This window comes from Eurytemora carolleeae, unplaced genomic scaffold (assembly GCF_000591075.1).
Source record: "Eurytemora carolleeae unplaced genomic scaffold, Eaff_2.0 scaffold382, whole genome shotgun sequence".
Taxonomy (NCBI): Eukaryota; Metazoa; Arthropoda; class Copepoda; order Calanoida; family Temoridae; genus Eurytemora; species Eurytemora carolleeae.
In genome coordinates, this window is record NW_019396297.1 from 238,290 (window position 1) to 263,236 (window position 24,947).

General features: G+C 32.1%; 2 protein-coding genes across 4 annotated transcripts in view; one reads left to right on the forward strand and one right to left on the reverse strand.

Moving 5' to 3' along the window:
- LOC111700431 (uncharacterized) overlaps positions 1-3,127 on the reverse strand; it is a 16,665-nt gene extending 13,538 nt beyond the window's left edge. Inside the window, exons 1-3 of one of the 3 annotated variants that reach the window (XR_002764990.1) lie at positions 2,951-3,127; positions 1,698-1,780; positions 1,149-1,166 (exon numbers count right to left, since the gene is read on the reverse strand). Coding sequence is in view for 2 of the 3 variants with exons in the window: in XM_023471332.1 (XP_023327100.1) it covers positions 1,149-1,166; positions 1,698-1,780; positions 2,951-3,055 (206 nt within the window). In the remaining variant the exon portion in view is untranslated. The remainder of the gene's footprint in view (positions 1-1,148; positions 1,167-1,697; positions 1,781-2,950) is intronic. The other 2 variants (XM_023471332.1, XM_023471333.1) reach the window with 2 other exon arrangements.
- Positions 1,954-24,618, forward strand: LOC111700432 (uncharacterized). Its single transcript, XM_023471334.1, has 5 exons — positions 1,954-1,960; positions 18,470-18,536; positions 20,487-21,008; positions 22,854-22,912; positions 23,254-24,618. The coding sequence occupies exons 3-5, from the start codon at positions 20,720-20,722 to the stop codon at positions 23,782-23,784; spliced, it is 879 nt and encodes a 292-aa protein (XP_023327102.1). The 5' UTR covers positions 1,954-1,960; positions 18,470-18,536; positions 20,487-20,719; the 3' UTR covers positions 23,785-24,618.
- The last annotated feature ends 329 nt before the right edge of the window (positions 24,619-24,947 follow it).

A 24,947-nucleotide genomic window follows, 5' to 3' on the forward strand; every position in this document is an offset into this window, starting at 1 on the left:
TTAGTGAATTTCGTTAAATATTCAACTGTAATTTTTTCAGAAGTTTAAAAACGTATTTCAATACTGATCAACAATAAGTTTCCCCTTTATCATCCCTAAATAAATCGTAAGATTTTTTCTATTATTAATATTTATTATAACATTGTACAAGTAACCATGACCTATAATTTATGTTATTTTTTAGGAAATAAAGCTTTTGTTATCGATTTTCTTGAAACTGGGGTTACTCTGTTGTGTGTATTTGCGGCCTACCGGGAAAGAATTTTCCGGGGAGAACAAATATCCCCCACCAGAATTCCGACGGGCCTATTGTTCAAATTTGTCTGGTGTGTTTGCTGTTATCTGTCAACAAAATGTTATTCTACCCACTTTCAAGGCCTTTTTAAATTTAGCCCTGTAGCTAAATAGATAAAGAAGTTATTAACCATTTCTGATTCTCCACACTACCCAATGCATCAAAAAAATTTTTTTTGCAAATTTAGTTTACAACTATGATGTTGAAAAAGTGAAGAAGTGTTAGCGTTCTATGTAAACCATTTTTAAGTTTTTCAGAATAAACCACAGGGGGGGGGAAACACTCCCCTCCCATCGTGATAGGGTTAAATGGCTTAATTAATGAGTTGGTATAGAAAAAAGAATGTTAGAACTGTAGGGAATCAGGCAAAAAAAATCCATGCAGCCGTGCATGTTGAATCTCATACTCTTGTCGGTATAAAGACGACTTTTAATCGTTTTCGATCAATGCCGTAGTGCATTTGAATTTCCGAGCCGGGTCAACCTTTCCAGGTCCCAGTTTGCACTGGATCTAGCACTATGGACGAGACTAGCCGGTGCAACAAGGTTGACTCGGTCAGACTTTATGCTTCATAAAGGTTGAGTTTACTTTTACTAAAGGGGCAGAGGTGTGTGCAACCTATTATTCAATCTAAAATGTAATAGTTTTCAAGTTTGCTCTGCATAATACATTGTTCGGGATATTAAGAATTTTATCTCAGTTTAAAAATATTAATAGAACCAAAATTATAAACATTATCTTCCTTTAAAAAAGAAAACCAATTTTGAACTATCATACAGAAGAAAATTATAATGAGTGACTTATTTTGGGATGCCTATAAATATTAATCATATTTTAAGATAATTAACAATACCTTGGTAGACCGATACTTCTGTAAATGTTTAAATTACAAACATAATTTTTAATGACGACCTGAGGGAGAAACTTTTTAATCCTGAATCTGTTGTTTCTGATCCGGAGGGACTAACTAATTTTAGCCATACACTAAAAAAAGACGTAAAATAATTCCAAAAACTATTTTTTTATACATTTGTGCATTTCAAGATTATTCCCGAAAGTGAATTTAGGGTCTTCAATTAAAAAGTTTAGACTGTATGTCGAGTTCAGTCTCTACAACTCAGCGCTATCCGAATCAAAAGTTTCAATCTCAGGAAATCTTTCAATACCATATTTTATAAAAATAGAATCTTTTGCATTTTTATTTCATTAACGAATGAGAAAAAAAACATGAATTAAAACGCAAAAATGAAAGAAATACTGAAAGCATGAAGAGCTTTATTTCAGTCAAAGGCTTCAAGTTTTAATCTGTAACAATACGTGTCTTCAAAGTTTGATCTTCTTAAACAAATTCTATGGATTAACTTTGGCTTGACTTTGGTTTATTTTCTTTTTAAACATTTCCCTAATCGCATTTTCACAGTCAGGGTTGTAGTTGATAGATGCCGAAGCAAGAACAAGACAACAAGAGAAAATGAATAAGTTCATCTGAAAAAGGTTAATTTAAGTAAATTTAAACAAGGAACTTAACATGTTACTCATGAAAATAAGGACGCACAAATATATTCAGGGTCACCCTGTACATAAGACTTTAATTACGACTTTCAACTTTTTATATTTAATCAGAACAGAAGGCTTAATTTTGGGGTGAAATGTCTTGAAAAAAAGGTTCCATACAGTCGTCTCTGAAGTCTTATCCTCTGCATGGGTAATTCTTTACATATACTGTGCAGAGGCCGTTCCTTCCATAAACTATATTATCTAATCCGCCCCTGCAATTAATATATTGCATAATGTACAAGATCTTATATTAAAAAATGGCATCAAGTTACGGCACCTTTTTAAGGATCAAGTACACGCTAATTTTTCAGATAAAGCATGTTTTTGTTAAAGAAACGGGTGTTACCATTATGCTTCGTTGCTGGCAATCATTAAATTAAATTAAGAACCTGTCACGTTAGGAACTCACATATAAGTTTGAAAATCTAACAAAAAAAATCCATTTAAAAACTAAATGCCATTCAGTAGTTTCTCAAACGTGTTTTGGTCTATAATTCAACAATCTTTAAACTTCAGATTTGTTTATTTTATACTTTTTCATTTAAGATATATATGCCGACAAAAAAGTATTAAAGAAAAAAAGGATAAAATATTATGTATAATGGGTCATATTGTGATTAAAAGTCACAGCTTTCTGAAATATTGATAGAACTGTTAAATCCACGTGGAGTCTTTGCCACAACTCTGATTTTCTAATTCCTATATCTTTCTAGCCCAATTTCCCAAGTTGTAGACCTTTGAAATTTCAAACTATGAATGCTATTAGATCAATCAATCTAAGTTTGAAATAACAAAGATTTACACCATCAGAGCTGGGAACTTTTGAATGGTGGATATCGGGATTAAGGCTTGATCCACTCTTTTTCTTAATCTCCAGATTAAATATCGCTTGTTCTCCTCATAAATTTAATCTCCAGATTAATTAACAGATGGGGATTAAGGATATCAAATTCTAAAGTTTTCAGCTCAGACTACAAAGATATAGCAATCAGAAAAATTTTTATTCTTCACTTTATTCTCGTGTTCACTGTATATTCTAAATAAAATGGTTCTGATTCGAGTATTCAAATGAAGAAATTAAAAGAAAATATCCGCTACCTGTATATATATAGTGTTTAAGCATGCATTGCAAGTCATTGTTGTTTCTGCACGTTCAGGTACACACGAGAATTTCCAGCAAAATATAATATGTAAAATGTGCATACTATGCTGTTTGTGTAAAGAAACAATAATTAATTAAGCTGTTGATAGTCGTGCACTCATGCTTGCTATCCTGCTAATATCTGAAATTAACATTGCAAATTTTTGTAAATTTTTGTAATGTTAGCTACGCATGCCTGCGTGCTAACAGCTTTCTAAAAAATACTGATGAACCAAACCTTGTCATTCTTCATTGCCCCGCTCCCCTGCCATCCTGGTCCCCTCCTCGGTCATAAACTTCAACACGAACCTGAAATCCCCACAAACAGGGGATATTGCAGAATTGCAGAGAAAGAAATTCGTAATAAATGTAATGTAATGTAAACTGGAATTATATTAGAAATGAGTCTTATTATGGGCTTCAGATCTGCACAGTTTTACACTGTGCAGATACGAAGTTATATATGGCCTAGCTCTACTCCAATTCCATGCAGTATGATATGAACTTCTGTCGAATAAACACCTATAACAAATTGGAATAAAAAGTTATTTTATTTTATATATAAATATATAAAAAAATATATTTGCAACTTTCGCGAAAAATTGCGAAAATTTCCGTTCGTATTTTGCAAAATTTCGATGTTTTTCGCAAAAATAAATTAACCCTATTCCTGCTTGGGGGGGGGGGATTTGTTTTTTATATAACTCTAAAAGTGTGCCTCAGTCCTCAGGCACACTGCATGAATGACTACGCTTTCCTGTAACAAACTAAAACATTGTTTTGACCAACTTTCAGCTGTCAGATTTTGATAATGTTTGCCTTTAACATAAGAAAACGGATTGCACATGTTTTGCAAAGAAATTTTCACAATTTATTTGCACACAACCCGTCGGAAGATATTTGCACATTTTTTGTTTTTCTTAATTACACATCAGATGATATTTAAAATCTTGCTAAATTTGTGCATATTTGAAATCAAAGTAAGTAAATACTAAAGTGGGCCAAACTTGTAGTTAGATGACGAAATTTTATGTCCCTAGTAATTTAGAATAATATAGTGGGGCCCTTATAATCTGTTTGTACTGTGTGTACAGTACTAAATTAACTGGACTCCATTTATTTACAAACTTTTTTCAAGCCAGAGATAAGAGAGTTACAGAGATCGATTAACACTTGTAATATGCGATATTTTCACATCAAGTTCTATTGTGTACAAGTACTGTACACGACCAATCAGGAGACATCTGTATTCAGGGGTATTTAAGGATCCTTTGAATAGGAAATGCAAAATCTTTAAAAATAGACAATATTCATAAACGTTATGTTTTATGTTGAAAATTGGAGTATTTCTTTAAAAGTTGTAAAACTTAACCCCTGAATGCAACAAGTGGCCGTAAGATGTCAGTCAAAAAACATTACATAGAACCGTAGCATGGCATGCCGGGACACTATAGGCCTGCTCAGCCTATCCAGGTAAAGTGTATGAGCAGTCTGTGTAGTCTGTGATTCAAGCACTTACGTTAAATTACAAAACCATAGAGAATAAAATATATTAGAGGGGAATTTAAAGAATCTCTCAGTATGAATTTTTTATGTCCCTTTCAGCCTGAAAGGGAGTTCAAAGTGTACAAATCGTGTAAATGTTCACAAAGTATATGCAGTAGAGTACATTAATACAGTATGTTCCTTAGACTATTCATTTCAATTTCGAATTTATTAAAGCTGTTAAATAAACTTTTCTTTTAACATTAATTTTAGATTTTCTTTAAAATGATATTCCAGGGCCCAAAAGGTTATATAGCATAAATATGTGAAGTACACCTGCAGTATGGAAACAGTACAACAAGATGGCCGTTTTACACTTTTTCCTAGTAAATTCCCCTCTAACATATATTCTATTCTCTTTGTACAAAACACAATGTTAAAACACGAAATTAGACAAACTTTAATACAGTTTCCAATATTGGTTAGTGTAACGTAAAATTGTGCATAATTATTAACATTTGTTAACTAAAGAATAAATAACCCTTGTGATACAAATAAACAAAGCTGTACACAGAGAGAAACAAACCACTCAGATTATTAAATCCAGAATCTATGTTAAAAGGGATTATAGTGACCGACTATTAACAACAGTTTTCTTCATTGACCTATCTTAGATGAAGAAAATACATTTTTTACGCATGGAATTTCTACGTGATCATGACCAGACAATTATTATTTTTTAGTATTTTTCTACTTTTACAGTGCTATGTTTTCCACTTTTAATTTGAAACAAATATATTTATGTTAATTAAAAATGAAATGAATATATACAGTAGTCAAATATAGGGTAATAAGATAAATTCGATTGTACAAAAAATCTAACATTTCATGGTTCTACCGGGCTAATTATTTACGAAGAGAACGAAATATTTGGTGTACAGCCTAAAAAAATAATTGAGTATCTTAGTTTTGCCTATGTATTACTAAATAAATTCTCATATAATTATTCTGTATTCCCATTTTTCTAACAACTGCTCTTAAAAACACCATTTAAAGGTCTACATCTATATATAAATTTGGCTTGTCTGTTTGTTTGCATCCAATAAACGTCAAAACGGCTGAACCGATCGGGCCCAAATTGTTGTGGGACATCACGTGACCACAGGGAAGGTTTATGAATGATAAAAATAAAAAAAATTAAATTCTTGAAAATCCGCGAATTTTTTTTTTTACATCCGCAAAATTTTTTTCTTCTTTGTTTTAAAATGTAAACAAAGAGAACATGTTCACAATTCAAATACAAGATGGGCGCCCTAAAAGCCTAGTTGAACAAATAAACTACAAGGTCAGATTCTACATGTAATTGGATTCTAAATGGTTGGATATCATGGGAAATTAATATTGAAAAGATTATCTTGAGTGTAAAACTATGAAATATTATCAAAAATCATAATTTTTCTGTTACGATTTGTCATTTTTTGAGTAAAATATACAAGCTAGACAATACTGCAAGAGTCACGAAACATGCCCAGTTGGTAAAAAGTTTAAAATGTCTTCTTCCATAGTTTGTTAAGTTGTTTGAACCCCAAGAGAATAATATAAAATTTTTCATGACAGCCATTTTATAGTAAAATTGATTTTAAAGTAAAATATATATATGAGTAAAAGATTTTATAAATTAAATAAACTGCAAAAAGTCTATAATATATAATACAGTATATGGAAGAAGACATTCAAAACTATTCACAAACTGTCATGTTTCGTGGGACACCCTGTACCAGCCTTACTGCAGAATCCCACCCTATATTTTATTTTATTTTCAAGAGTTCCCCCAATCAAAATTTGAGGCAAATCGGTCAATGGGTTCCTGAGTTATGATCGGACATCCAAAGAAACAAACAAACAGAAGATTAATACTTTATATATATATGTATTAATAAAGATTTAAATGTTTCCGTTACACCGATTATCCTAGTTTATGAAGCGTGTATAATGTATGGTCTAAAGGTGCAACAAAGACAATAATTTTGCTCCAAGCATTTCATATTTTCATGTTCACAGATCACCAGGGACCGAATTTAATTAATTTAAGCCACGTCGCTGAATTTACTGCTGCCGGTTTAAATTTGAACCACAGATTCAAAGTAAAAGATTGAGAAAAGAATTGAATCAAATTTAGACCGGCGAAAGGTCTCAAGCTTTCAAGCAACAGTCGATGAGAATATTGCCAATTACTTCTTTAAAATTAAAGCTAACAACAAGTGCTTTATAGTACTAAAATGTACATGTAAACGGTTAAAGAAAAGCATAAGTGAGTAATAGAGCGGATAAAATCAAAGCCCAAGGTGTTGCGACACTTCATATTCGACCCTGTTTTAAAAATAGGTGTTTATAAGCTGAATCTATTTGACCCTAGGTTAATTAAAAACAGGGAACACAAGTTATCATCATCATCATTATAACACTATAGGTTAATTAACATCAGCTTAACAGGGAACACCAGGTAATTAACAACATGTTAACAACCAGTTAACCATAACAAAATGTTAAGATGAACAAAAGATTAACACTAGGTTGATTAACAAGAGGTTAACATGCTGGTTAATCTGTTTAAGAATTTTGATTATCAACATATGAGACCATGGTGTCCGAATTTAATGAATTTAATCCGCGTCTCAAATCCTCCAAAAACCGGTTTTAATTGAGCGCCGGCTTAAATCTTAAAAATTGAATACAATTTTAAGTAAAACTAACCATGTTTGAGCCTCGGCTTAAATTTAAGCCGCGGCTCAAATTCTTTAAATTGATTAACATCAAGTTAACAGCAGTGCCCGAATTTAATGAAATTGAGCCGCGTCTTAAATCCGCAAAAACCGGTTTCAATTGAGCGCCGGCTTAAATTTTGAAACATTAAATACAATTTTAAGTGAAACCAACAATATTTGAGCTGCGGTTTAAATTTAAGCCGCCGCTCAAATTCTTTAAATTCGGCCTCAAGTTAATTAATTAGAGGTTAACAGCCGGTTAAGTTGCTTCATTTAATAATCGTTAAGCATGTAGTTTCACCAGCAGCGTGACAATCAATTTAATTTAAGTGAAATTGGTCCATGTAAATTGTACACTGTACAATTTACAAACGCTGTACTTTATTTTTATATGGACTTCTAGGACTGGACATCATACATCGTTAGTCCATAGCTCGTCTTCCTATTCCATAGTGTTATGTGTCTAACAGTGTATCTCCCTGAACTATATTTTCAGACCGGAAAATGTCGGGAACTATTTTTAGATATGCACAAAGATTGAGGAAATACGGACACAATGCTAAGCAGCTAACTAGGGCTGGGCGTTAACGTTGAAAAAATAATATTTTCATTAAATCAACAGACAAAGTTTCCGTTTAAAGGAACTAATCGTTCGAGAAATTAACAATTCTAACGAACTGTTTTTTTTAATTCATTCGGTTCAAACGGTTTTTATATAAATTTCAAAGTTAACGTTAACGGTCATCATTTGTTAAAGAGTAACAACTTTTTCTGAAACTGAAACTGAAACTCTTAATTTTTTCTTTTACAATTATAACAATACCATCTTCAATTCTCAATAACACAAAAAGTAAGACTTCTATGTTTATCAACCTAGTTGGCAAACGACAAGAATATTAGATAATTGTTAATTTAAAATCAGAAAAAAAAAACCTTAGCACGGAACCATTTGAAAAAGAACGAATATGGAATTAACGATCAGACGACCCTCGTTAACGAAACGAACGGGTTTCCAGATTTCAGAACGTTCCCAGCCCTAGTGCTGACACATATACACAGGGTTAATAAACTAAACCTTAAACAATAAACCGCATATTTGACAGATACGCCTTTAGGCTGATTGGAATTTCCACAACACTGCATACTCAGTTCAATTACCTTACATAGCCGGTTACTCCCTTTAAGTTAAAATAATTCAGTAATTTGTGGAGAAAGATGGTAGGTTAAAGATGACTCAAAGTTCGTCTTTGATTTTTGTTCATTATTTCAGGACAAAGTGTGCATCAAAAATAATGTTGCTTATAACATTTGTGGAGGTACACCCAAGGGCGTTCACAGAAATCAAGCCAGAGGGGGGCAAAATTTGAACTGTAAATTCAAAACATATGGCTTCTCGGATACTTTAAAGGTAATTTACAGTCTAATTACCTTGCAAGTACTACTTTATCTATCCTTCAAACAAAACTAGCAGAAAAAAACTGCAAACTAATTTTTTATGCCCTTCACGCTTCAGTTTCAGATTTTAAAAGTGTTATAGCACTGAGTTCTAGGGGGAGGGAGTTATGCCCCCTTTATAGGTCTATGGGGGCCTTCCCCCCCTTTCCCCCCCTGTGTACGCCCTTGGTTTTACCACATTATTGAAGATTATAAGTTGTACTCGTATATACTTCTTGATGTAAATATTATCATCTATAAAATATAAAAACAAATCTTTCCGTCATTAAGGCGGTTATCCTGTAAGTGTGTAGCCCTCTCCACATTAATTCTTTTATTTTGCATCAGGAAAAGATTTTTATGGGATGAATTTAAAAAATTCTTTATTGATTGCATAATTTACAAGGCTGAACGGAGTATGATGTGTTTCTTAAATGGCTAATCATTTAATTGTATTTAAAATAATTCAAAATTTGTTTTTATAAGCTTTTTTTCTTTGAAAACTTTTGGTTTTTTAAATCCATGAATTCTCACAGTTTCTTGGTTCCTTGTATTCTCATGTTTCATGAGTTCCATTGAATTATCCCATTTTGTGAAGAACCTATATCTTTTTCACAATATTTCAAACAAATCTATAATTTTTCAATATCACAAACAAATCTATAATTTTTAAATATTACAAACAAATCTATAATTTTTCAATATTACAAACAAATCTATAATTTTTTCCAAGTTGTTAGTTCGTAGTCAAAAAATACTAATAATCCACCACAAGTTATATTAAATGTAATGTAAACAATAAATGTGTAACTTTCCTTTCCTCTCCTTTTCAATTTTTTAGAATTGGGGAAATATTCCCACAACCTCTATTTTTGGAGGTTTTAAAATATTTACTCCTGAAACACTTAATCTTGCATGTTTTTGTTATATTTTATAAATGAATAATTCCTTAAATATTCATTACTGATAGTTCCTTGGTTTCTTGTATTCTCATGATTCTTGGTTCTTTTCATTTTTATTGTTTCTTGGTTTCTTGTATTCTCATGATTTCTTGGTTCCTTGTATTCTCATTTTTTTGGCTCCGTGTTGTATTCTAATAGTTCCTTGGTTCCTTGTATTCTCATGATTCTTGGTTCCTTTATTCTTATTGTTTCTTGTACCTTGTATTCTCATGATTTCTTGGTTCCTTGTATTCTCATAGTTGCGTATTCCCTTTATTCTCATGGTTCCTTGGTTCTTTGTATTCTCATAGTTCCTTAGTCCCTAGCATTTCCTTGGTTCTTATAATTCAAAGGTTCCTTNTGTATTCTCATAGTTCCTTGGTTCCTTGTATTCGCATAGTTCCTTGGTTCCTTGTAGTCTTATAATTCCTTGGCTCCTTGTATTCTGATGTTTTTGCGCATTGTATTCTCACTGTTTCTTGTTCTTTGCATTCTCGGAGTTCCGTAGTTTTTTTTATTTTCAAGGTTCCTTGGTTCCTTGTATTCTCATAGTTGCTTGGTTCCTTGTATTCTAATATTTCTTTGGTTCGTTTAAAGTCATGCAGTCCCTTGGTTCCTTTTATTCTCATGGTTCCTTGGTTCCTTTTATTATCATGGTTTCTTAGCTCCTTGTATTCTCATAGTTCCTTGGTTCCTTGTATTCTCATAGTTCCTTGGTTCCTTGTATTCTCATAGTTCCTTGGTTCCTTGTATTCTCATAGTTCCTTGGTTCCTTCATTTTCATGGGTCCTTGATACCGTACGTATTACAGTATTTTTATTAATTTTTTGGTTCCTTCTGTTCTCATGATGTTTTGGTTTTCTATCTAAATAAGAGTTTTTCCTTTTTTTCTTGTTTATTTGTTATATTTGAGTCTTCATTAAAATAATTATAAATTTCATGAAGTGTAACATATTTGAAGCATCATTCATGAGTAGCAGTGTTGCTGTGATAAATTCGTTGAACTGAAGAATATCATTTTATTATTTTCAACCATTAATAAACTCGTCTTGGATCAATTGTTTTCAATTATTATTAAAATTCGGATATATTGAAAGATACTATCCAAGGTTACTGTTACTCTTTTATTCATCCTTTTCTCCAGGCACACTCGTTTCAGCAAGCTCTATTTTATCATAGAGATTATGTAATGCCATAATCTAGTTCTATACATATACAACAGCTCATTTTGAAGACGGATTGAAAATTCCAGGTCGTCATTAAAAACTCATCTTTTTGGCAGACGTATTTAATAAAACCAAATTAGGGTTTTAATTGTTTTGGAAACTCACTTGACGCTTGGCGGGGTTTGTAACAGCCGGAAAAAATTGAAGATATTTGCCAAGCAAAAATGTCAGATTATTTTTTTTGGAAACTCCATTCAAATATTTTTTTTAAAACCGCAAATTTTCCGTTTTACACTGTAAGAAAATGGTTAAAAGCAAAATTGTAAAGCTAACATTGTAATAAAAAAATCCTTTTTGTTCCTCAGATATTAAGAAAAGAAATAAGATAACAAAAAAACTGTACTCAATATGAGACTTCAATTATTGATATAATTTTCATTAAATTGTGTGATCGGAAGGTTGCTTTTGAAATGGAAAATTTCGACACGGATAAAAACAAATTTAAAAAAAGTGTAACGAATTTGAGGATTATGAATTATAAACCATGTATATTGGGTTGGTTGATATAATGTTATTCCAGAAATTTGAGTCATCCATCCTTTTTAAATTGTAATTGGAATCTGTAATAATATCGATTCATTGGAATTCCTATTTAAATTTTTTTCTTGCAACATTATATCATTTTTCTACTTTTCTTTTATTTATAGACAGACGGTTTTTAAGGGATTGGTCATGAAAATTTACATCGCAGATTTTAACATATTTTTAAAGTCTTAAGCATTTAGAGATATGTACCGCGTTTAAAGTTATTGCTAAGAAAGGCTAAGATGCATTGAATTGGATCTCTATCTCTATCACAATAATAAGTATTAAAGTTTGTTTGAAACAGTGTGTAATCAGAATCTTGGAATTTTAATCATCTTTTGTTTTTTTTTAAATGAAAAATGTCTGTCGCCTATTGTATTCGTAGCAAAGTATATAATTTAATCATTACACATTATCAATATGTTTCAATACTTTGTGTATCTATCTATCTATCTATCTACTTATATGGTTGGCTGTCTCCAAGTACGGATCCGTAAGCGTTGTAAGAATGTATTTCAGTACCTCACTTATTGCGGAGGAGGAAGCACGGAGAGTTTACGCTCTTAATTTATTTTCATAAAAAGAAATAAGATCAAAAAGATAATATACCAATCACCAGTATTTTTCCCAAATCTATATTAGTCAAAAATAATCCAATTTGGAAATGTTTAAAATTAACAAGAACAGTGGTTAAAGAGACTGGTTGAATCGTACAAATATTTCAAATATATTAAAATGCAATCACTTAACTCTAAACAGGCTGGGGGGGGGGTGGCATTTGGAGCCCCTCCCCCTCTAGTTTTTTTGCCCTAGCACCTTCATTTTTGACACTATCACCGTGAAATTTTGTAACTTTTAATATATAGATATTTAAAACATTTTTTATTTTTGTATACAGAGGGTAGGGCACAGCCTTACAGGACGTTAAAAAGTAAGGTCTGTTTAAAAAAAATCTAAAATAGCCAATAGTTTTTTTATGACTAAAGTTACAGATCTAAAAACTATACTTTTGAAAAGCCCTTGAAAAATAAATGTAGATACATGTGTCACACTTTGATATTTGTATTAAACAAAAAAAATTTTAAAATTTTTTTGACCTTTTTTTTGCCATTTGTTTCAACCCTCAGAATTGCGGATAATTTTGAGGACCACCGATTAGGATCGCAAAGAATATCCATCTATTTCATGGTTTAGATCCATTAATATTTTTCCCACTTGGATGTTGCAACTGATGGATTACAGGGGAGGGGAATACGATAATAAATATTGATTATTTTTCATCCAAATCTATAAAATTACTAATCAATTTACCTCTTTGTTTGGTAGTAGAAGCACACTTTTACTAAATTAATCATTTTTGTTTTATTTTTGTTTTAATAAAACAATGTTGGCAGATCTATACTGGATAACGGGGTTAAAATTGAAATTGAACTTAAATAAAATAATTTAATAAATGAAAGAAAAAATGACAATTCATCCAGAACATTTATTACAAACATCCCTCTTCATTGTGGGGTATTAAGGGGGGGGGGTATTCATCCTAAATGATTTTATTCCATAAACCTCTTATTTATGTCAAATAAGGCTTGGGCCCCAAAGAATGTTTTTTGAGAGAAGTCTTTAAGTTGTTTAAATATTATGTTTTATTTCAGAATTTCGACCGAAAACCCGCTATTTCATTGAAAACTCTTAAGATAGGATTTATCAACACGCTACTACTGACCACATTAAAGTTTTGGGGTGCTACAGTGGCCCTAAATCTTTTCTATATGGCTTTTAAAATCTATTTATTTATTTAGATGATCCCGAAACCCAAGTGCTTTCTTGTGCTTTTGCCATTAAATATATGTTTTTCTTCCAAAATACTCACTTTAACAAAGACGACATCTAAATATATTGCGGGATTATAGGATCCATTCAAGGACAAATATATGAACGGGAAAAGTAATTATAAATTGAAAATATATCAAATCAATGCTAGCTACAATTGATGACATGTTTGTAAATGAAAAGATTATCAGAATATATTCATTTTGTCCATTCTCACCATGGAACAAAAAACAAATGCATTTTAAGAGAATATTGTGACAAAACCATTCACCCCCCCCCCATTTAATGTTCTAAGTAAATAATATCTGATAAATTCACATATACACGTCCAAAGAATCATGATTATTGACAGAAAAATTGAAGATCGCCTTTGATCTGAAGTTGGGGCATTCGTTCTTCCCCCTACTTTTGCAATTATGATTCTTGATACAAAAATCACAAAATATCCTTAATCATGGGAGTTCCACAATGTGTTCTGTCTTTTAGACTTCTCAAATTACTGGACAATATAAAATTTCGTTCAGATTTTGATTTAATAAATGAAACCAAATAGCTAAAATCTAACAAAATTCTTCATGTTATTTATTTAGATAGTTTTACTTGTAAAATTAGTTGGACGAATGAATGCTGCAATTATTTCAAAGATGAAAGATTCGTGTTAAAAACTAAAATTATAATAATCAAGAAACATTATTCCTCCAAATCTGTTTTCTCTGCCAATGTTTACCATTTCACTTTATAGTGGGCAAACTTTGCAAAAAAGATTAAATTACAAAACTTTGAATGTTTATAAAAAAATAATTGATAAAAGTATGTACATTCATAGTAATGAGAAAATAAAAAACGAGACGAACTTCAATAATCTTTTATCATAAATTCCGCTAAAACCTGTTATTTCTGTGAAATGTCTCCTGAAGTAAAATATTTTGAGTTGTTAATCTAACAGGATAAAGCATTGATTTTAATTTCATTGACATCTATTTTATACAGACCTACAGATAAATTAAAAGTTCCTCTTCGATATTACGTTATGGCCATACCCTGTACAGATAACTTCAATAACATTTATGATCAAGTTTAAATGTGTCCACTTGGACATCGAGATTAAGCATTCCATGGATGAACAATACTCAACACAAAATTTCCGATATCTGAACATTTTGATGCCATTTATCTATAAAAAAAGTTATGAAGTACACTAAAATTTAAAGACATCGCAAGGACGACAATCAATATGTTGTTTATTGGTTATCACTTAATGTCAAGAATTGTCTTCTATCATAAACCTATTTTTCCCTTTTTTTACAATTTTTGATTTCAGATAATATAATGCAGTAAACCATGTTTGTATTTATATATTTAATTATTCTGATTGGTGGGGGTAACTGTGGATATCTTGGGGCGGGTACAGGAGAGGGAAGCTGTGCAGCTTACCCCTTCAGATCCTATGATGTACAGTGGAAGTACGGGTGCCCGGGCTTTGCACCGTGCTGCTCAGAGTACGGGTACTGTAGACCAATAGAAGAATGGGAGTACGGTCACTTCAGGTATTTATCCATCTGGAGATGAATTAAGTCTTTGTCTCAAACTCTTGTACTTCTAATCCATTTTTCTCTGAAGCCCAATACTGTAAAATTCTTGTGAAATCAAATAATTGCAATTTAAAATATCAAAGGTTTACGCCATTAGGTTTCAAAGATATAGGGATAGACAGTTTATGTCTGTGACAAAATCTCAATTTATTTCCATTATAAATGCAAAATTAGAATCGAGGTGAGTAATCCGTTCTTTTGATTTATATGCAATTCATCCATTTTACCATGATCAAACAAGATTTCGTCAATTTATCTTAAAGGGACTGTATCCTTAATTTTAAATGACCCTTCATGCAAAGATGACAATGTCATATTCATCCAGATCAAAATCAATTTTAAAAATTCATCCATGTTAAATTTATTTTTAGATATTCATCCAGGAGGAATTCGACGTATAAAAATTAATCCATAACTAATTTAGTTTGAAATCATGAATATATTAAATTTAATCCACGTTCACTTAAATTTTGAAAATTCATCTATATCGAATTCAATTTTAATATTCATCAATATTAAATTAAAACTCTATGATGCTCCAGAATTACCTTATTCTTCTCCAGCTCCATCATCTCCATTCTCTCCTCCCCCTCCCCCTCATCAGGTCCAACCCTATCCTCCCCCTGCTCCTCTCCAACTTCATCCCCATCCTCCTCCTGCTCTTCAGCAACCAAATATTCATCATCCTCACAGCCTACATATAGATCCTCATCATGAAGTTCCCATCCCTCATCTTCCTCATTCTTCCCACAGTGCTCATTCTCCTGCTCCACTTGTTCACAGTCATGCTCAGCCTATTATTCCTAACCCTTCACTAGCTCATCATCAGTTTGCTCCAACCCTGGCACAACAGCTTGTATCCTCTCAACCAGGATCATTTACTCCAACACCTTTGCCTTTAAACCCATTTCCACGAAGGCCCTCTCCGAATACTCTTTCCGGAACACCTACACCAGCACCTCATCAATTCGGTCCTACACATTCTCCAGTTGGTCCTACACATCCTTCATTTGGTCCTACACATCCTTCATTTGGTCCTACACCTACTGAATTTAATCCTACTTCCGCACAGTTTAGTCCTACCCCTCCATCCTTCAGTCCTACACCTCAATCCTTTAGTCCAACACCTTCATCATTCAGTCCTACACCTCAATCCTTTAGTCCTACACCTTCATCCTTTAGTCCTACACCTCTATCCTTTAGTCCTACACCTCCATCACTCAGTCCTACACCTCCATCATTCAGTCCTACACCTCCATCATTCAGTCTTTCTCCTCAATCCGTTCCTATTTTTCCTTCCTTGAAATCTGCTCCTCTTTCGTTACTCCCTACTCCCTCTCTTACCTCCATACTTCCCTTGACCTCCAATAATCTTACTCCCCTAGGACCAGGATCTCGAGGTCGGCCTGGAGGACATGAGGACTTGTGTAGGTTTCCAACAAGTGGGAGTTACGCTTGCCTTAGTTTTGGTAGTCCTCAGAAACCAATATTCTCCTACCAGCATATACTAGGACCCGGAGAAACCCAACAACAGGTTGGTTTTAGGACCATTTTTAGATAAATTATTCATCAAAAGAAGTAGCAGAACAAAGTGTGTTCAGAGTAGTTTTTAACATTAAACTTTAGGATGACATTTTTTTTAACAAAAACCTATAGACGGTTTCTTACCAATTGGAGCATGGATTTCAGCTCACAGTTATGAAAATAAACTTCATAATAACACAACTTCTGGAATGAGCAGAGCTTTTTATCACCTCAGCAAGGGAGGGTTTTTCAAAAGTTCTAAAAATTACGTCGGTAAAATGTTGATTTTTACTTTTGACAAATATTAAAATGTGACGCATGTTATAACATCCATTTTTTAGAACACCGTTTGACCACTCTCTCGATTACACCCTGTGCATCAAAAAACAAACATTTTTCTTTGCTAAATTTTTTCACAATTATGAATTTGAAAAAGTGAAGAACTTTGAGGGTTCTATGTAGTGTAAGCCCTCTTTAAGTTATAAAGAATAAACCATGGGGGTTAAGTCAATTAAAAAAAAACATTTTTGATTATTTTATTTCTCTTAAAGTTACATCAAAAATGGTAATTATATATTTTCAAAAAAATTAACAATCCCTTTAATATCTAGTTTGTTCCGGTTGTATTGACGAGACGACGACGACGAAGGAAGATACCGGATGTAAAATATTTGAAAATATGAGCAGAATTTCAAAAAAGTATAAATCAATTACCAAAAATATTTACTTAAAGCGTAAACATGTGAAGATTTGAACATTAAATAAATCATTAATCTGTTTAAATGATAAAGTAAATTATCTGTAAATGATAGAAACAAGAGTGTATGTTGCAATGAGTAAAGATAATATGGAATAGACTGAATAAATTATTTTACATTCGTCTCTAAAATTTCTTCCTTTGTGGTTTACCTAGTTTTCTGTTCCTTAGTTGTACATTGTACATTCTTTAGATTACAGTAATTAAAGACATTTGATTTGTGTTGCATAAACAACTACAGTAGGACCCATAACAATGTGCAGTGGAATAGGAAGACGACTGTTAGACTCAACTTATATAAATATATTCAAGCCCTGTCAACTCACTTATTTATTGACCGATGAGAATCGAGAGATCTGAAACAATTTCATATTCATATTTTTATTCAACTACACAGCACGAGATAATACAAATAAAAAAATCACAATTTACTATGTAGTTTGGACCCGCCTAACCAGAGTAGGTTGTTTTAATTGGTTGTCCCACACCTAGTTTATATGTATCATCAAAATTTAGGAGTTCTAATCTGAAAAATATTGGATCTGAGTGTGCCTTAAATGAACTATTATTTACTGCTCTAATTGCCCTTTTNTTGATTTTCAAACTAATAACCAGAAAACTGCAGAAGAGGAAGACGACATTATAGAAATACTGAAGCGCATTCGATGTTGCTACCAAGCAAATAGCTTTATATTAAGTCATTAAATCACTTATTAAGTAAAATGAGTCTGTTTACACTGCAGACTTGGACTATTTAAAGTCATAACTTAAGTCTAAAAATCTACTTCATATTCCAGAGTTGTCTGGTTTGCACTGTACATTACAACTTTATAGTTCGTATTACGACATCAAATACACTTAAGATTGCTTAAATGTTGTCTTCCTTTTTCACATGTTTTTTGTATTTTACTGTTTGCATGTGTGGTTTGTCGGACAAAGTTTGTGTAATGTTCTAGTTGTGTGGATAATTTGTATGGATGTTTATATCGTGAAACCCTGCAACAGGAAATATCACCTTTCAACGGTTCAGCTGTCTCTCCATAACTAGTTTAAATCTCCAGGGTTCAATTTTACCTTTAGAAGAGAATCCATGTCAGCCATTTTGAATTTGATTTATGATATTCATATGTATGAAATATTAGTAGGGCATTCTGTTTCATACATTTTTAGTATTCAAGGTTTTCTAGCTTCTAGATGAAACAAAAACCTGACAACAAGTCATTTTTATTAAAAATTGAATTCTCTACAATTTATTTGCTTTTATAAAAGTATTAAAAACTTTGACTCTTATAGTAGGTGTAAGTCTGAACGATGTAAAATAAATAAATAATGAGATTTGTAACAAAATTTCAAATTGTAAAAATTAAAATTATATGTTCTTAACTTTAATATTTTAGAGAACGATTGTTAAATCACTTCCCTTTCTTCAACCTTATTACCAGGCGGTTAGTGTTCCAACCAGAGGTGAGCAATTGTTATTGTTAACTTAAAGTGTGCTCTCAATGATTCACACTGGTACCAAGCCTTAACTTTGACGTCTAAACAATTATTGTAAGCTCGAGAATTTTTGAATGGTTAATACATCTTGGGTTGCGCGGGAGGCCATCCCCCCCTCGTCTCCTTACAAACTTTACGTAGATTTAGGAACACCAAAACTTGTAAAGCTATAAAACCATTATCTAACATTAATGACTGAGACATCAATGTTTTTCCTTTCTTTAAATTGGTAACTTTTTATTACTATGTTAAAAATATTTTCAAAAATTAGCAAATGGCAAAATTTTCTCACTCTCATTTAGACTGAACTCTTTTTTATGTTAGATAAAAGAAGTTCTAACCAAAAATATTTAAATTAGCTGTGCTTCCAATCTACAAATAGCCCGCCAAACCATAATAATAGTATTTGTAAAAAAATATTTTTGAAAACCCCCCGGGCAACGCTAGTGCTTTATTAATCCTCATTACTCAATTACGCCTAATCTAAACCCAACCCTCTGAGAATGAGGAAACAAGCATAATAATTAGTTTTATATTACAATAGATAAAATCAACAATTCTTATTTTTAATCTAGATCTTTTCACGTATCATTACAAAACATAATGCTAACATAAATGACTTTACTATTTTGATTTAAGAGAGAGATAATTCATCTTAATTAAAGGGACAGTTGTTGAAATTTTAAAGAGGGGTTTATCCGATTCACAGCAGTAACTTGGAACCTTTACTTAACTTAGTAATGTGGAGGATATCGTCGTGTTTCTAGCTTGAAAACTGGTTCATTTTGACAATTTATTCAAATATTAATCCTAAAGCAGAATTAAATGCTCAGAGTACGAATTTAATGAAATTGAGCCGCGTCTTAAATCCGTCAAAAACCGGAATTGAGCGCCGGCTTAAGTCTTGAAACATTGAATACAATTTTAAGTGAAACCAATCATATTTGAGCCGCCTCTCAAATTTAAGTCACGGCTCAAATTCTTTAAATTCGGCCACTTTAGAGAACCCACAATTTAAAATAATCAACGTTCAAAAAGAATGTGATAAAAATATTATGCATTTATGAAATTACGTCCACAGTTTCTTAACATATGGGTTTTTTTTGCAAAGATTAATGTCAACATCATTTTTGCAAAGATTAATGTTAACATCATTTTTGCAAAGATTTATGTCAACATCATTTTTGCAAAGATTAAAGTCAACATCATTTTTGCAAAGATTAATGTTAACATCATTTTTGCAAAGATTAATGTCAACAAAATTTTTGCAAAGAATAATATCAACATTATTTTTGTAAAGATTAATGTCAACATCATTTTTGTAAAGATTAAAGTCAACATCATTTTTGAAAAGATTAATGTTAACATCAATTTTGCAAAGATTAATGTCAACATCATTTTTGAAAAGATTAAGATCAACAGCATTTTGCAAAGATTGATGTTAACATCATTTTTGCAAAGATTAATGTCAACATCATTTTTGCAAAGTATAATGTCAACATCATTTTTGCAAAGATTAATGTCAATATCATTTTCGTTATCTCTTATTTCAAGAATTCCACATTAGATTTTAAATTACTTGATGAACACCCTGTTTCCAGGTGAATACTCTAGTGTGCGGAGGATTGAAGTGTCAGCAGAGGAGGAGAGAAGAAGAAGGAAGGATGATTATAATCTTAAATCCTTACTAGGTCTCTCCTCTCTCAATACTGTATTTGTAACTCCGGCTCCAACCTTCGGACTAGTTCAGGAAACTGGATCCAGGTTCCCCAGTAGTAGAGGGAGGGTGGAACCTGATATTAAAGGACGAATTGAACCTGAGACGGAAGGACGAATGGAACCAGAGATGGAAGGACGAATGAATTTCAAGAATTCCACATTAGATTTTAAATTACTTGATGAACACCCTGTTTCCAGGTGAATACTCTGGTGCGCAGAGGATTGAAGTATCAGCAGAGGAGGAGAGACGAAGAAGGAAGGATGATTATAATCTTAAATCCTTTCTAGGTCTCCCTTCTCTCAATACTGTATTTGTAACTCCGGCTCCAACCTTCGGACTAGTTCAGGAAACTGGATCCAGGTTCCCCAGTAGTAGAGGGAGGGTGGAACCTGATATTAAAGGACGAATTGAACCTGAGACGGAAGGACGAATGGAACCAGAGATGGAAGGACGAATGGAATCTGATATTAAAGGAAGGATTGAATCTGATATTAAAGGACGAATGGAGCCTGATATTGAAGGACGAATGGAATCTGATATTGAAGGACGGATGAAATCTGATTTTGAAGGACGGATGGAACCTGATATTGACGGACGAATGGAACCTGATATTGATTATATATCTCTGGAAGGGTTACCTAAATTCTACTCTAACTCCGGGTCTGAAAATGAACTGGACGGAGAACTTGACAATGGATTCTCAGCAATTCTAGATCTGGGTAAGAATAGAATTTATATAATTAAAAGCCGTTCATTAGACGTTGAATGAAGACGGCACCTTTAAAATTTCGTACTGAGAGACTCACCGTTTTTACGCATACATTCCCTTTAATTGAATATAATTAACTAGGCTTCTTTTTCAATCTATAATTGTGGCTCTATCTGTAAGCATCTTCTCTTTGTTATATTTTAACCTAGATACAATAATAAAACAATAACAATAAAGTTCGCGGATTTTATGATATTTTTTTGAGGATTTGCAAAATTTTGTTAGATAATTTATTGTAATTTTGAGTAACTATAAACCTTCCCTGGGGTCATGGAGTTGCTTCAAAAATTTTAGGTTTAATTGTTTTAACGTTTATCGGACACAAACGGACAGAAATACAAGCAAAGTATATCGAGATATGAAACTACATGAGTAGAACATGTGAATTAAGTTTTATCAAACTATAGATCATTGAAAGTTGTATTCACTTTAGTTTTATCTTTACTTGTTATATTTAATTATATTTAGTAATGTGAGCAATATTAAACTTTATCCCACTCTATCCACACCAAACTCAACCCTTCCTACTTACCACGCTTATTTACTAACATATACTAGTGTACGCGTAATTCTAAATGACCCTCTGGCATCTATGCTAAGAGGGGAATGCCCAATTCACAATGATACCCTTCAAACCTTTAACTGATCATCGAAGACCGAGTACTCAATGTGTTTATCTCTAAAATAGTGATCAAATTACTCAAAATGGAATTCAAATTTCTGTAGAGATATACGGATGCATTCATCCTCCTTGAATTAGTCTATTTAAATATTACTGTCGTGAAGCGGATTCTACGACTGGAGGGTCACAATTGAAAATACGTCAATAGTCTCTTTAAATCAAGCTGCCAGGGGTATGGAGAACCAACTGACGACGTCATGAACTGCAGATTTTAAATAGTAAAGCTAGATAAATTCTGTTTCAAGATTTCTCCGTTTATCCCCAGATTAACATTTGATCTGGTAATCCGGGGATTAAAGGCAAAACATCAGGGATCAATATTTTGTAATAATGAATTAGAAATTTAGGACGCTTTAACTAAGTCTTTTTCACACCACACATCAGTCAATTTAAGATTTTTAGTTGCGTGCAATTACGAAATTTTTCTTCTTTAAAGGTTTGCCTTTAAACTAAAATTCTTTTGTAGCCATAGTTTCCACATTTCCTGGTGGGTTTCCAACATAACAATTATATACCTTCATTGGGGCCATTTTGCCAGATACTCCAAACTAAACATAGAAACAATCCTTTGTACATAGATATCCTAATTTTTTTCCGAGTATTGGGGCCTCGGGTTATGATACTGTACTTCAAAATTAACTAGCCTAAAAAGAATCTTTTTGTACATAGATTTAACATTTTTTCATCAATTTTTTTAAAAATTCCACGTGGGCACCGCCAAGCTTCAACTAGTTCTATATACGATTATTACAGTACAAGGTGCATGGGGGAGGGAGGAGTGTAAAGGGGGGGGGGCGATGTTTATTAAGGAAGGAAATGCAAAATATTAATATTACGATTGATTACAAAAACTATTTCGAGCAAATTAAAAAGATATCAAATATTGCAATAATTTGCACCTCCTGCAGCCTGAAGCAAAAATATCCGCAAAAGATTAAAATCCGCAATATACCACTTTATTTAAAATTGAAATCTAACTGTTATTTGATAAAACCGATCATTACAATCAATTAAATATCAAGAATACGAACTCAATTAAAAATCAATTATTAATTTATAATTATTTTCAATCTATCTTTATCTATGGTATATACTAATTATTAAAATGTTTAGGAAATCTGTTCCACTTTGTTTGGAGCAAACAACGTGATAATAAAATTCCTGTTAGAAAGGTTAGCATGATTTTATATTTTACTTACCAACCATTTTTTGAGTGGTATGTTTGATTCCCTCCGGTACCCTTTGAACCTTTTTCCGATCAAGGATAACGTGTAAGTATCCTTATTTTTCTAGCAAAAAATTGAGTTCCGAGAGATTCGAGGTCACAGTTTACATTGTATAACCAGGGACGTTGTCAGGAATTTGTCAAGGGGGGTTACTAAAAATAGTAATATCTACATAATCATTGATCATAAGAAGGTTTAAAGGGTACCGTTGTATTTTGAACAGTAAGAGTCACCTGAAGTTGCAGTTCTAGTTCCTATAATGTGCTATTAAAATCTATATTGTTTAGGAGGATAAGGAAGACATTGAAAGATTTCTCCGAGCTTCAAAAGATAATTTTCCTAAAGACGAAAAATACGAAAAAGAAGATTCTAAGAAAGATACAGATCTTGAAATAGTGTATGGTATTCAAGCAGACTCTGAGAATACAGGGATAGAGAAAGATCCCTCTAATGCTGAAGGAGAATATATGTCAGAAACTTCAGGAGATAACATTATTCTTAATGAAGCATTGGATGAAATTGCTAGAGAAATTAAAACTGAAGATGACACTGATGTAAAAATTGAAGCAATTCACGAAATTGAGGCAGAGATTGCAAAAGGATATATGACTGCAAAGGAAATTCAAGCGTTAAAAGAAATAGAAATCGACACTTTAAAAGAAATTGCAATGGAAGCGGCCAAAGAAATCAAAGTTTTGGAAGAAAGTTTAATGGCTGCTAAAAGAGAAAATGAAAAAAATTTTTGGAACAAAAACAGAATTGAATCAAAGGCCGAATTGTCAAGTATTAAACTCAATAATCTAATGTTGACACCTTAACCAAATATTTGAGCCAAAAAACGAAGCCAAAAAAAACAGGTATTTTGAGAAATTGAGATTTCAATTGTATCAACAAAATTTAGTTTTTTAAGAACACTCTCTAAACATAAATTCAAAAGGACTGTCGTTGAAATTTCATGCCTGATTCACAACGGTACTCCCTAAACCTTTATCTGATCAAAATGTTGATGATATCGTCGTTTTGTTCTAGCTTTATCAATGTTTAATTACTGCAATGTTCTCCTTTATTGTTGAAGCTTAGATCGTTGTTAGAGAGAACTTACAATTAAAATAATCACTGTTCTGAGAAAAAAACATTAAAAAGTCATTAATTCTTTGTTAAACTGAACTTTTAAGGATATATCGGACATGCCACTTTACATACGCTGGTAGGCGATTAAATCAATACAGTGAAGACGACTTTCCATTTCAATTTGGATTTGAATTAAGCTTTCAGACTGCATGGACACACATAAACATAAAAGTCAAGAGAAGCTGTCAATTAAAAATGCTTCTCTTTGATTACTTATAAACTTGTAATTAGAAAAAAGCTTGTTAACAATCAAAACCTACATAAAAAGTCGTCTTCATTGTATTGATATAACCGCTTATCACCGTATCATAACTGAAGATCCACTTGAAATTATGTCTACAATCCCTTTAAGACTCAGGATGATAAAATACGCATTTTTCCAGCAGTTTGACGCAAAAGGAAGTGATAGGATATTAAGTGATTAATAAGAAATATAAGAAATGGACCGAATCGAATCTATCTGCAGGAAATGATCTGGGCAAATATTTTTCTTATTTATATAAAATAAATTGACAGCTTAATTGTTCCACTTTATTTTATATAATGCGAAATGGATAATAATTTGGGAAGGGGGTATAGAGAAGGAGACAGTCACGGAAAAGAAATGATAATGGGGGGAGNTTATTTTTGAACTAAACAACTGTACATTTCTTATTTTTGAACTAAACAACTGTACATTTCTTATTTTTGAACTAAACAACTGTACATTTCTTATTTTTGAACTAAACAACTGTACATTTCTTATTTTTGAACTAAACAACTGTACATTTCTTATTTTTGAACTAAACAACTGTACATTTCTTATTTTTGAACTAAACAACTGTACATTTCTTATTTTTGAACTAAACAA